Raw genomic sequence first — 12,881 nt, 5'->3', positions numbered from 1 at the left:
TTCCTTGCACATCCATCTCCCTCCCAGTTGTGTGATATCACCCAGCGTGAGGCAGTCCTAGAAATAACCCCCCTGTGCCCAACCACCTGTTCCCAGAGCAGCTCCTCACTCCCACTGGGCGTTGTAGGAACAACTGCTCCTGACTGCATCTGTCGGGTATTTATTACCCAGGATGGGGAGGAGAGGCGTGGGGATCACTTGGTAAGGATGCTGAACGCAGGATGGGGACCCAGAGACGCGGGGAAGGCGCATGGCAGTGGGGATGCCTCAGTGTGCTGTGCAGCTGTCAGATCTCCCTGCTGAGCAGTGACTCCGGAGGGGCTTTTTGGAGACCAATGAAGTCAGAAGACAGCCCCGACTGCCTCAGGTTCAATGCCCATCTGCTGCCATTTCCCCCTTCCTTCTGGATCAGCCCCTCGACCTCCTGAGCTGATATTTGGGGCACAGCACAGCTCTGCTGCCCCCAGAATTCGGCCAAACCCTTTGCATGGCTGCTGGCACCTGGGCTCCCAAGTGCAGAGATCACTTCCTGGCCAAGATGCACTCCCATTCACCTCCTGCATCACCAGATCCCACCATGCATTTTCTGAGCAAAAACAGCAAAACCAGAACTGTTGAAGGGGCACACAAGGAAAGCCCACAGTATGCTAGAACACGGCTCTAAAAAACATCTATCCATCCTCTGCAACTGACACAGAGATGGACAAATATTCCAGTTCAGGCTTTGAACGCTCACTCTGAAACAACCAGGAGTGCCCCAGCTCTGACACACACTGCGGGCTGTGCTGGTGCTCCTGCAGGCATCGTATCTCTCCCAGCACCACCAGGGCTCCAAGCGCACCCCAAATCCTTCCCAGCTCCTAACGATGCTGGCACTGCTGCCGACAAACCCACAGAGAGGGCTCTGATGCTTTGCCCAGGGCAAAGCCTGTGCAGCAGGAAGACATCCCAACGAGAGCAGCTGCACCACGCCGACCACGAGCCAAACCCGCGCAGGATCAACACCTCCTGGAGCTGAGCATCCCCAGCCTTACCTGTGCCGAGGTCCCACAGAGCGGTGGGTGCTGACGGCCGTCTGGGAAGGGCTCCTTGGGGGGCAGAGGCTTTAAGGTCCCCCCAGCGCCCACCCCAGGGCGGGCAGAGCCAGCAGGAATGTGCCCGGCGCCCAGAGAGGAATGCAACACTTGTGAGCTGCTATTTCGGCAGCAGTGGCCCCAGCCCCCTCTGTGCTCCCCCTTCCCCCCCAGGAGCCCATATAAGCCCAAGCTATTGTGTGGCCTCAGAGATTTGCTATTTTAAACCCGTCGGATGGAGATACGTGAGTGCTCGAGGGGCTGACACAAGCCAGCCAGCTGTCACCTCCCAGGGCTGGGGACGCTGATAAGGCAGCGCTTCGGACCCAACCCTCTGCTGCAGCCCCAGATGCTGCCATACGAAAGCTCACACTGCTTTTATCCTCCACCCTGAGATATCTATCTTAATTCTTGCTTTTTTCCTCTTGCAGAACGATGGGAAACAAGTCCTTCAGGTCCTAGCTGAGCAGGAACATTTCAGAAGGAGCCACTTTTATTAGAAAACAACCCAGTCCTAGAGAAAATCAAGTCCTATCCAAAGCCAAACAAGCAAAAGCAGATCTGGGGGCAGCAGGATGGTCCCACACCGAATTTGGACAGTGCACTGATTGCTGAAGGCTCAGCTCCAGCCTGTGGCAGAAAGATTTGGGCATCGTGTCATAGGCAACTGGTGTCCCCCCAGGTGGGCGCAGCAGGCAGTGGGGACCAGGTGGCTTTGGGGTCTCCAGGCTACGATAGTGGCACACACACTTTACGGCCTTTGCCTTTGGTTGGGCCAGCCCTGGGGAGGGGTGACATCTCCCTGCCCCCCACCTCGCCCCACACATGGGGCTGGGCACAGTTTATAGATGTGCAGCCTCACTGCTGACACGATCCGGCTGCAAGGGGCAGGGATGGGCAGATCCCTTCAGCAAGCGCAGTTATGGGGCACAGCCAGGGAATGGGAGCAGGACACCACAATGCTGTAGGAAAGCAAGGCAAGGGTCTGCTCAGAGTCTGCAGGGAGCCTCCAGGTCTGGGTAATCCTGGCCAGGCAGCGAGCGAGGAGAGTGGATGCAGGGACGGACTTCCAGCCTTCTTCCTTTCCAGCCCACAAGCGGAGAACCCGGGGCCACACCGTTCCACCCGCAGGTGGCAGTGGGGACTCATCGGCACTATGGGCTGCTGGACGGCAGGGCAGGGCCAGGCTTTGATCTTCAGAGCAGAACAGTTTTTATCATCTGATAATGTTGTGCATGGCATTGTTACAACTGGAAAAAACAAAGCGAAGGAACGATGGAGGAATGGGGCTGAGGCTGCAGGTGACGCAGATCCCAGCCCTGCCCCAGCCCAGGGTGGCTCTCAGCGCAGCCCCACATCTACCTCGGGGTCTGCAGGGGTTTCTCTGGGCTGCTTCACCCAGCCGTCACGCCTTGGCAGGCTGTTGATCTTCCTGATGTCCTGCAAACAGGAGAATTGTGAGCGGCACAGGAAGGTCTTCCCCATGCGTCACGCCTCCGGGTAAAGAATTTCCACCCCACTGAAACCTCCAGGAAGTGCACAGTGTTATTATAAGGGAAAAATAAAACAACCAAGGAAGAAAGTTTTACCCAGGAGTGACCCCAGAAGCAAAACCCTTTCAGGCAGACCGAGGCGGTGCAGCCTCCCATGCAGTCGTGTCTGGGCAGTGCTAATCCCAGAGCTCAGTGCTGGGGTGCCCAGGCATGTCTGACCGACTGGGGCTGCCCGTCCTCGTCCTGTACCAGGAGGCTGCCATGAGCGGCAGCAGCAAATCCTATTGCTGTATAGGGTGACATCTGCCCAGCACTTGTCCTTGCTGAATCTCTCCAAGCACAGAAAGCTGCCCGGAAGCCAAAGTGTCTCCTCCCCATCTCCCCCAAATCAGTGCCCCTGGAGTCAAGTCTGAGTCCCCGCAGCTGTGGGACATCATCATCTGGGGAATATCCTGCACACAGGATGTAAATCATTCCAGACCCCAAGCACAGCTTGGTGCACAGCAGGTCCTCAAGCTCCACAGAGCCCGTGTGAAGTATCAGAGCCCTTAATGGGTTCAACCAAAGATCTTTCAAGCCCTTCCAGCCCCACCTGCCCCTCTAGATGCAGGGACGTGTCCCACCAGGCTGCCAGGTCTCAGGGGTCATCCCAAGGCAATGGCACAAGCTGTTACCTTGCTCTTTTCCTCCTTGGCAGGCTCCTGAGTTCGGCTGATCCACAGGTTAATGCGCGATGTCACCGATCCCGGGATCTTCAGGTTATCCTGTGGCACAGAGATGGACAGTAGGGTTATGGCTCCAGCTCTCTCACTGCACAGACACAGCCCAGGACTGTGCCCAGGGCACAGGGAGACTGAGCAAATCCACAGAAGGTGAGGACCAGCACTGGCTCTGCCCCAGCTCCCCAAATACAAACCCACTCACTGCCAGCACGCAGTTTCGGTAGCCGGATCCCTGCTCTGCCCACACAGCCACCACCGACCTCCCACCAAACCCATCCAGACAGCAGCCTGTCACACTGCACATTGATGTCCACACATCTGTATCCAAAATGGGGAAGATTTGCCCTAGAAAGCTGATGTCTCCCCTCACCTTCCTGGCAGTGAGCGGCTCTGCCTTGCTGGGAGCGCTGGCCTCGAAGAAGTTGCGTTTGCTGGCCACCCCCTCTGAAGTCAGCATCAGGCTCTTCTGGACAGTCAGGGAAGATCTCACTGAGCCCGAGCGCTGCAAGAGAGGGAGGGCTATCAGTGGGGGCTGTGCTCACCCCTGGGGTGCAGAGCACACCTCACAGTCTGCTCCCTCCTTGACCTTCTCCAGCTCTCGGGGTTGCCCAGCAGAACCGTGCAGCATCCCCATGACCCTCTCCAAAGTTCTGCTCCTAAAACCCCGAGGCTGATCCATTTTCCACGAAACATTCTTCAGCCTCGTTGGGATGGGTTTTTTTTGGTGAAGCTCAGTCCCTTCAGCTCCAGACCACCCCTTCCCTCCCCCCAAACACCTCCCAGCCTGGTTTCTCTACCTGCACAGCTGATGTGTACTTTTCCAGCTTCTCCTCAATGCTGCTGCTGCTGCCTGGGATCCTCATGCTTGCACTGGTGAAGAACAGGGGAGGGTGTTGAATGCAGCCCCCAGGATCTCCTCGCCTCAGCCCACGGCCCTGGGGGCTTCACTTGGTAGGAGGAGAGTTCATCCAACCCAGGCACTCATCCTGCACCCATGTGCCAGGGAAGCAGCTCCATCCCCAACCGTGACCCAGATCTGTGGGGATTAATATGGCCCACATTCTTGGCTCCCCAATTTACCGCCTCCAGCACAACCAGATCTGGGCTTCGTCTTAGAATCATAGAATCCTTAAGTTTGGAAAAGACCTCGAAGGCCATCAGGTCCAACCATCAACCCATCGCCCACTAAGCCATGTCCCCATCTTCCCAGTTTGCTGTGCATCCCTCTGAGCATCCTGCAGCCTGGGGCCAACGTTCTGCAGACCCAGGCTTAGGTAGCATCCCCTCCTCCTCCCTTTGAAAACAGAGGAGGGACCATCCCTGCCCATAAAGGCAGCAGGTGGAGGGCTCTGACCTTCTTGCGAGAGGACTCTCACTTTCTTCTTTCTGTTTGTTTGAGATCACCTGGAAGACAAAAGGGCATGGAATCTAAGAGCAACAGATAAGAACAAGAGAACCTGGGTCGGACTCAGCTTCCCCATTCTCAAGCATGCTCTGCTTTCACCTGCAGAAGAGCCAGATCTCAAACCTGGGGTATCAAGAAATGAGAAGCAGGATGGATGTTTCTTTTTTCATTTGGCATTCTCAAAGAACAGAAATGCCAGAGGGCGGATGGTTGTGTCTGTGACCTTTGGGGATCTCCCTGACAACGAGCTCCCTGTTTTCTCCCCCCTTCCCACAGATTTCCATTCCAGCACAAGGCACACAAACACACTGTCTGCTGCTGCAGACTTTTGATCTGAGAAGAACAGAAACGGAAGGAAGACTGAAGAGCAATGCCCAGACCGAAGGGTGGATTTCAAGTGCACATTTTGGACGAGGATCTGTGCCTGGAGACCAAAGAACCCTTCCTTGCTCTCATCTTCCACTGCCTTAATGTTGTTTTTTTTCACCCTTGTTTTGCTCTTACCCGAAAGGAGACCGTTCGTGGGCTGCTTCTTCTGATGGAGGTGCTGTAGGTGGCAGGAGCTGGAGGGGCATCCCGCTTTTCTGTAGGTTCCTCCTGGCTGGGAGGCGGCTGCATTCCCTCCTTTGAGGGATTCCTGGATGGTTTCTGGGAACAAAGCAGACATCTGATGCAGCCATGCAGAGTTTGCAGGGAAGGTTCAGGTGCACTGACCATAAAAACCAGGGTGGAAATGGTTTGGAGATGGTGGTTTGAGATCCTGACCCTCCAAACTTTGGCTGTCTGCTTTGGATTTGCAAATTCCCTTCAGGGAAACCTGATGGCAACTGGCAGTGCTGCAGGAGAAGGCAATCATAGTGGCACATGCAAAGTGAGGAAAGGAGGAGGTGGGACTGTGGATCCTCCTCATCCATCTAAAGCGTGTGGTAGGGCAAGGACAGACCCTGACCTCAGCCAGCAGCACCATGGGGCCAGGAAGCACTTCCCCAAAGATGCCTTCCCCAACGGCCTGCAGGCTGCCTTTCCCTCCTGGTACCCTTTGGTTCTCCTTTGTCCTTCCAGCACCCAGAACTTCCCAGCCCAAGGCTCAGCACCATGCCCAGGTCCCGCTCACCTGCTGGGCTGGAGGTGAGGTCCCCTCTGAGGCCGCCTTCTCCTCCGTGCTGGAGCTCCTGGTCCGGGTCAGGATCTTCACCTCGCGCAGCCGGCAGCCCCCCAGCTCTGGAGCCACTCGCTGCTGCTCCTCCTCCCTCCTCTGCTCTCCCCTCTGTGTCCCCACGCTCGATCCCTCTCTGTCCTGCAGCCGTCCTCTTGCTGTCACCTTCCTCTCATGGCTCTGCACTGGGTGCTGCTCTCCTGCTGGGGCTGGGGCTGTATCCTGACCCCGCTCTGTAGCCGTGATGCTCTCCTGCCCCTCGTGTGGCTTCATTCCTGCCTCCTGCTGCTCCTTCTCCTGCTTTGGTTTCTCAGACACTGCCATTGGTGACCTCATCCGTCTCCCTTCTTTTGTCCTCAGCACCTCTGTCAGCTTACGCTCCTCGCCCTCCTCAGGAGCCATCGGCTTCACCGGGGCCTGGGGCCTGCAGAGAGACCAAGCAGGACCAGACCTCAGCACCCAGCACCAAGGGGAGGCTTCCAGCCCACAGGTGAGGTTAACCTAGCGATGGGGCACCTCTCTGCTCCAGCACAGTTCAGCTCAAGAAGCACCCAGGGCATGGCTGGCACCTGGCACCCACCTGCTGGGAGCGGGGCTGGGGTCCTTCCCAGGGCTGGGGTGGTCTTCATCCACGGATGAGGAGGACAGCAGGCTGCGGTGCCTCCGCCGGCGCTCCCTTTGCTGCTCCTCTTCATCTTCAAGTGTCCTCTGCCTGGCCAGGCTGTTTGGAAGGAGATGTGGAATCACAGAGTCATAGAACATCCAGAGACGGAAGGAACCTATCAGGATCATTGAGTCCAACTCCTGGCTCTGCACAGGACCACCCAAAAATCCAACCATGGTCGAGGTGTGGGACTGCTGAGCACAGGGGAGGGGAGACCAACACGAACCGTGTGTTGCAAAGCACTCCTGCTCCACCCAACTGATCCCCACGTTTCCCAACGCAAGCACTTGACTTTCCAACTCCTAATGCATCCCATTCAGGGCTGCGTTCATCAGAAAGGAATCCCTACATTAAGCGAGATTATCTGGGTGAGGATGTCTCACCTGTAACTCAGCAGAGCCCTGGAACCGCAGCATGGATCCCAACCACACACCCTGGCTGGGTCACCACGAGCAACAGCAGGTCGTGGCCACAACGTGGGTTATGGGGATGGCCTTTTAATATTCAGTGTGCAAAAGGCCCCAGGGGCAGAAGGACACAGATCTCCCCTGGCACCCACAGCCAGAAGGACCAGGAATTTGTTATAACCGCAGCTTAAACCAAAATACCTACGTTCTTCATCCCATCTAAAGAGCCTTTTTGGTACCAGACAAAGTGATGGCTTTTAGGCTGAAACACCGACCTGAATACAGAGCTGTTTGGAAAACAAGGTTCATTTCTCCATGCAAACTGTGCCCGCTCTCTCTGCCACTGTGTTAGGCAATATTTTCCAAGCTTCTGTGCTGTTTTCACAACAGCATCCGTGTACCTGCAGCCCCAGCCCTGACCCAGCTGTGAACACTCGCAGCCCTGCAGCCCCGCACAGCACTCTGTGCAGCTGCACCCAGGCCCAGCATTTGCTTTGAAGAACGTGAAAGTCAGAGCACGGCCGGGTCCAGCACCATGCGGACACAGCGACTCACCGTGCGCTCTGTGAGTTACTGTGTAATGAAGGTTGGGTGATAAATTAAACCACATTACCCCCCGCGACCATTCGCAGCTTCTGTTCTTCCTGGTGGACGGAGGTGGGGAGGCTGCAGGGGCAGCAGTGCGGAACGGAGAGCAGGGATGGGGTCATGGCACAGCGTGTGCTGCCTTCCTCCACCCCATCACCCCCAGCACAGCGTGGCGTGGGGTGCAGCAGCGATGGATGAAGAAGCTGGGGATCTGCCGTGGGGCTCCGCTGTGAGCATCCCCAGAATTGAGCAGTGCTCCCCTCTATTTGCCTGCAAACATCTCTGCACAGCTCAGCTGCCCTTGCAGAGCCACCCGGCTGCATTTGCAAGGACAGAGGAGCTGCCGTGTGTCCCTCCCACAGTGACAACAGAGCCAAAACTCTGAGCCCGCGTTACTTTGATTTGCACACAGAGGCTCCAAAATGAAACTGAGGTTTCCCCGCCTCGCATTTGTTTGGCTCCTGCAGGCAGCACATAACTGGCATTGCTGACGTGCAGTTTCTCATTATTGGTAATTAAATAATCCACACATCAGGCTATGGATTTGCTTTGCCAATCTTTCCCTCTGCTGTTTCAAAGAGGGATTCCTTTCTCACTGTATTACTTTTTTTAACCTCAAAGAGATGAGTAAAAGGAGGTTGGCAGCTCTCCCCTGCCTTGTCCTCTCCTGCCCTGTTAATCATTAGTGCTGAGATATTTGACATCTCCGCTGTTTCGGGGAATGCTGTCTCATCTCATGGGAGGAGAAGCCGCCTTCTTGTCTTGTACAAGTGCCAGAAACAGGACCTGCTGGGCATGGAGGTGGCCCTGGATGGGGTCTGGATGCACCCTGGATCTGTCCCAGAGCCCGGTGATAGAGGCACTGATGCGCCCTGACAGTCCCTGAGCACTGGGGGATCAGTTCCCAGTTCTGGGCTGATCCCATTGGGTGTTTTACCCCAAACTACAGCCATCCTAGAGGCCGTTTGGCTGGGTGAGCCAACAGCCAGGCAGGGATTTATGCCGCTCTGTGGGCTGTGTGTGACTCACTGTGACCAGCTCTGGGTGTGTGCAATGCCGGCACCGACCCCACGTCCCTGGGCTGTGTATGAGCCCCCTGCCCCCACCTCCCCCAGCCCAGGAGCTCCAATTGGAACCAAAATCCCTTTCGGGAAGGGCACAGCCATGGGGCCGGGCAGGTTTGGCATGGGGATGAATCAGATGGGCAGAGCCTGGGCATGCAATGGGGGCCTCGCAAGCACAGCAGAGCACAAAACCCCACAGCCCTTCCCAGAACCAGCACAGAGAACGGCAAACGGACCCCCAAACCAGGAACACAGCTGGCATGGGGTGAGGATAACTCTCCAGAGCTGCTTCCATTCTCCCATAGGCAGAAGAAACAAAACCACTCCAGGTCTCACCGACCCACGAGAAACCCCCCCAGCACCAAGAACTGATGGGGCAGCACCAGCACCCGATGGCAACCCCCATCCTCCCCACAGCCCGCAGTGCCGGCAGCCCACCCTGACCCCATCCTCGCTGCCCTAACCCACCTGGAGAGGTCAGACCAATTCCTCCTGCTGAAAGACATCACTGCTTCTCGTGGGTCTCCGGCAGCCCCAAAACCTCGCAAGCATCCAGGCTAAGGTGGTTTGGCGTGGACTGGCTGCCCGAAGAGGGAGGGAACCTGCAAGGTTATTTCCCTGTGCACCTTTACCCTCCTGCAGCCCGTTTTCCACCCCGCTGCATCACATGGTCTCTTATCTACCTGGACAGAGGCAGGGCTGTAATTTGTCTACTAGCAGCGCCGTGCAAAAGCCGCCCTGCCCAGCAGTGCCACGCAAAGCAGAGCTCAGCTCACTGCCTGCTGTGCCAGGGCTCGCAGCGAGACCCGCGCTCTGGGCTGGATCCATCCAGGTCTCCCAGGGTTTTGGAGACAACTCCCAGCCCAGAACCTGTTCTACCAGCACCCTGCGCCCGTCGCCGCCTCCTGCGAGAGGCTGGAGGAGGTGAATTACCGTGGGCGCGTGGGAGGAGGCAGCCGCTGGCTCTCCGGGATCCAAAACAGTCATTAAACACCTCCGGCTGGGTGCAGAGCGTGCCCAAAGAGATGGGAGGGTGCCACGCTCCTTGAAGCCTTTTTTTTTTTCTTTCTGGACTTCTTGTGGCCTCTCCATTGCTGTGAGCTTTGCTGCATTGGGAAGCAGGCAGAAGGACTTGAGGGAGCCGACCCAGCGGGGATTTTGGGGCGCCCATCCTCAGCCCCACAAACCCATCATCCCTCTGGCTGCTCCCCGGACCCCATCCCCCAATTCCTCCAGGTGTGCCAAGACCTGAGTGGCCCCAGTGGTGCCTTTGTGCCAAAAATTCCTGGTCAAAACTCCATCTCTGAAGGCCATCTATGTCCCACGGGCCTCCCACCCCGAGCCGGTTCTGCTTTTCTTTCTCTTTGCTGTCACTGTTGCCTTTCAAGTGCTGTCACCCATACAAGGAGTTCCGTGAGTTGCGGCACAAAGAAAAGAACTTACTTAAATAACCTTGTAAGTGTCCCACTAATTGCTGACAAACTATATATAGCCGTCCAGCATCAGCGAGCTGCTAGAGAGCAATGAACCTTTCTGATTAATGCACGGCGAGCGCTTTACTTGCAAAACTCATTGCCAAAGGATATCACTGAGGCACAGGACTTAGCAGGACTTTTAGGAGGATTAGGCTGAGCGCAGTGAAAGAACACCCCCAGGTAGGATGTGTGGAGAAAAGGAACATAAAACCTTGTGGTTTGTGATTCCTTTTATGATGAAGATGAAGAAATCATAGCCAGGATTTAGCGGACGGCGGTCAGGCAGAGGATCAGCACTGGTGATGCTCACCCCTCCGACTGCCCTGATCTTTATGTTCAGCTCAGAGGCCTGTTTAAAGACCCCTTTTAAAGAGACTCTTAAAGACCCCTCTGTGAGTTTCTCCTCCAGCACGGAGCTCCCAGCTCTGTTCTCTGCCATAGGAACAGCTCCCACCTCCCCATTGCTTTGGGCCGCCTCAAGCTGAGCTGTTTGGTAGCACAAAGCGTTGATCTCCAGCCATCAGGACACCACTGCTGTGAGACATTTGCTGCCCCAGAGCGGTCAGCTCATCTTTCTCCTCCACTTTCAATGTTTTTCATGTTTGCTGTAACCCCAAACTGTCACTCCAATGTTGGCAATGGCCAATCATGAGCCAGTCGTTTATGCACAAACTCATGTTGGATTTTCCCTGTAAGGCCATCTGCCATTTTATCCCCAAATCCCAGCCCTGCAAGAACCTTCTGAGCGCGTTCATCAATGTCCTTCACCTCTGCTATGCTGAAAATGCCAGAGTTAGCACCAGGTTTTGCTATCTCATCATCACTGTTCCCCATCTATTCCCTCAATATTTATCTCTGTTTGGACTTTCCCTCTGAGCTGTGGCTTTTCCAGCCATTGCTCCTGGGAATGGAGCAGGAGGCCAGAACCTCACGTGGTGCAGAGCAGCAGAGGACACCCATTTATACCCATTAAGGAGCCAGGCCAGTATCGGCCAGGATTATTTCCCTTGGGAACACTGTCCTGTGCCTCATCCCCACGCGTGTTTCTTTGGCTCAGGGCAGTGGAGAGCTTCCAGTTCTCATAATTGTGCTGTAATTGGGGCATTCCTCAGCCTCGCCCCGGGGCCCAGCAGCTCATCCTGCACCTCCACCCATCCGCTGGTCCTGACATCGGCCCCTGCTCCGCTTCTCCATCGCTCTTTGCTCCCTGGCTAAAACTCCTCCAGCTCTGGGGAAGGTGGGTGTGAAGGGTGAGAAACTGGGAGCACCGAGGTACCTCCACTGGAAGAGGGAGGCCAAGCAGGAAGGCATCCCAGCTCTGTTCATTTTTGCTCAGAAATCAAGCAAATCCCAACCAAGGAAGGAAGAAAAGATTTTAGACAAGCACTGGATGCCTTGGTTCACAGCTGCCTCTGTGGTGCCTTAGGGGTGCTGTAGAGTCCTTCAGGTTCCTGCCATCCTCTGCAGAGGCCTCTTCAGGCAGAATCCATCTCCTGTGATGCCCCACGGCCACAGCTAATGATGAAGAGGTACGGCTGTCCCCCAGGAGCAGCATCACTGGCAGCCTTTCAGGTTGCATTACATGAAGTAACTGATGCTGCCAGCTGGAAAGCAGCTGCACGGCAGATTGCATCCCTTGTAGCACAGGAAATTAGTTGTAATTAATGAGGAATTCCCTCTGATATGAGCAACGGGTCAGAGTTTAGCTTCTCCATAAGCTGGCAGCCTAGCACTGACCTCGTGCAGCGTTCTGCAGGGGCCGTGGGGTTGGAGGGGCTGTGGGGACACACTCACCCAACCCAGGGCTGCCCGTGGCCCCCAGCCCTCCCTCTGCAGCTCCCACCACCAACAGGGCTGCAAACACTCCCAGGGCAAAATGTTCATGGTCACTCACGGCAATCCATGGTGGTAAGAAGGGGTTTCCACCAGGGAAGGATGAGAACAGGATGCAGAGACGGGGAAACAAGATATTTGGAAAAGCCTGTGAACCTTTTTTCTATTTGCCCCTCAATTTAAACCTGATCTGACCATACAGAGCCAGCTATAGCCTGCAGCGAGCGCATTCCTGGCTGCAGGGTGTGCTGGTGAGCCCTGGGCATCGCTGTGCTGCAACACACGGCTTTTCAGCGTGGAGGATTTGGCGATGTGTTGGGCATCCAGGCGGTGCCCACCAGAGCCCTGTCCCACAGCACCCACCTCTCCCTTGCCTTTCATCTCACTGCCATCCCTCCCTGCCCCACAAACACCACCCCTGTTTGTAAAGTACCCAATTATCATAATTGTGCTGAGCTCAGAGCTTCGTTCTCGACCCCAACTCGGTTTGGGTTTTCTGCTTCTGTTTCAGCTCTGAAGAAGGCTTTGTTTCCATGAAACCTCCCTGCATTTTCCAGCTATTCCAGTCGGTCAGGTACAGTTATTGCCTCTCCCTCCACACCTTTCTTCCCCTGCCAGAATCACAGCCATGTGTGTGAGTTCCCTCTGGGGATCCCAGGACGCAGCCTCGGCACAGTGCCCACAAGGGCAGCACAGTCAGAGCTCAAACCCTTCATGTTTGCTGTTGGGGTTGTGATGGTGGATCTCCCACCCAGTGGCACCGTGGCCAAACTGGGATCTCCAATCCCAAAGGCACCACGTCCAAGTGGGAGACACGATTATGGGGTGCACCCACCCCATTTCTGCAGTGATGTAGGAAGTGACAGGGGGATGGGGAGGCTGGGGTGGGGGCTCAGCAGAGCTGGGGATACCAGTGTGATGGGGGCTGAAAGAGATGATCTCCGTGCAAGGCTGAGCCCGGGGCACAGGAAAGGACCAGGCTGTCTTGCTATGTACCCGCA

General features: G+C 56.0%; 1 protein-coding gene across 1 annotated transcript; it reads right to left on the bottom strand.

Annotated features, from left to right (window-relative positions):
- Positions 1–1,787: 1,787 nt before the first annotated feature.
- LAD1 (ladinin 1) lies at positions 1,788–9,429 on the bottom strand. The gene is made up of 10 exons (XM_048926311.1): positions 9,041–9,429; positions 6,430–6,570; positions 5,808–6,273; positions 5,198–5,341; positions 4,643–4,692; positions 4,086–4,158; positions 3,659–3,790; positions 3,241–3,330; positions 2,436–2,513; positions 1,788–2,323 (listed from the first exon to the last, which is right to left on the bottom strand). The coding sequence occupies exons 1-10, from the start codon at positions 9,076–9,078 to the stop codon at positions 2,318–2,320; spliced, it is 1,218 nt and encodes a 405-aa protein (XP_048782268.1). The 5' UTR covers positions 9,079–9,429; the 3' UTR covers positions 1,788–2,317.
- Positions 9,430–12,881: the final 3,452 nt, after the last annotated feature.

Source organism: Lagopus muta, chromosome 24, assembly GCF_023343835.1.
Source record: "Lagopus muta isolate bLagMut1 chromosome 24, bLagMut1 primary, whole genome shotgun sequence".
In the NCBI taxonomy this organism is placed as follows: domain Eukaryota; kingdom Metazoa; phylum Chordata; class Aves; order Galliformes; family Phasianidae; genus Lagopus; species Lagopus muta.
This window is presented reverse-complemented; position numbering and strand designations above follow the sequence as displayed.

Excerpts from the sequence above, each read along its gene's own strand:
- LAD1 (XM_048926311.1), bottom strand. The coding sequence starts at position 9,078 with ATGTCTTTCAGCAGGAGGAATTGGTCTGACCTCTCCAG. Across the intron at positions 5,342-5,807 it reads CCTCACCTCCAGCCCAGCAG|AAACCATCCAGGAATCCCTC; the intron begins GTGAGCGGGACC and ends CTTTGTTCCCAG. Across the intron at positions 4,159-4,642 it reads GAGAGTCCTCTCGCAAGAAG|TGCAAGCATGAGGATCCCAG; the intron begins GTCAGAGCCCTC and ends GTTCTTCACCAG.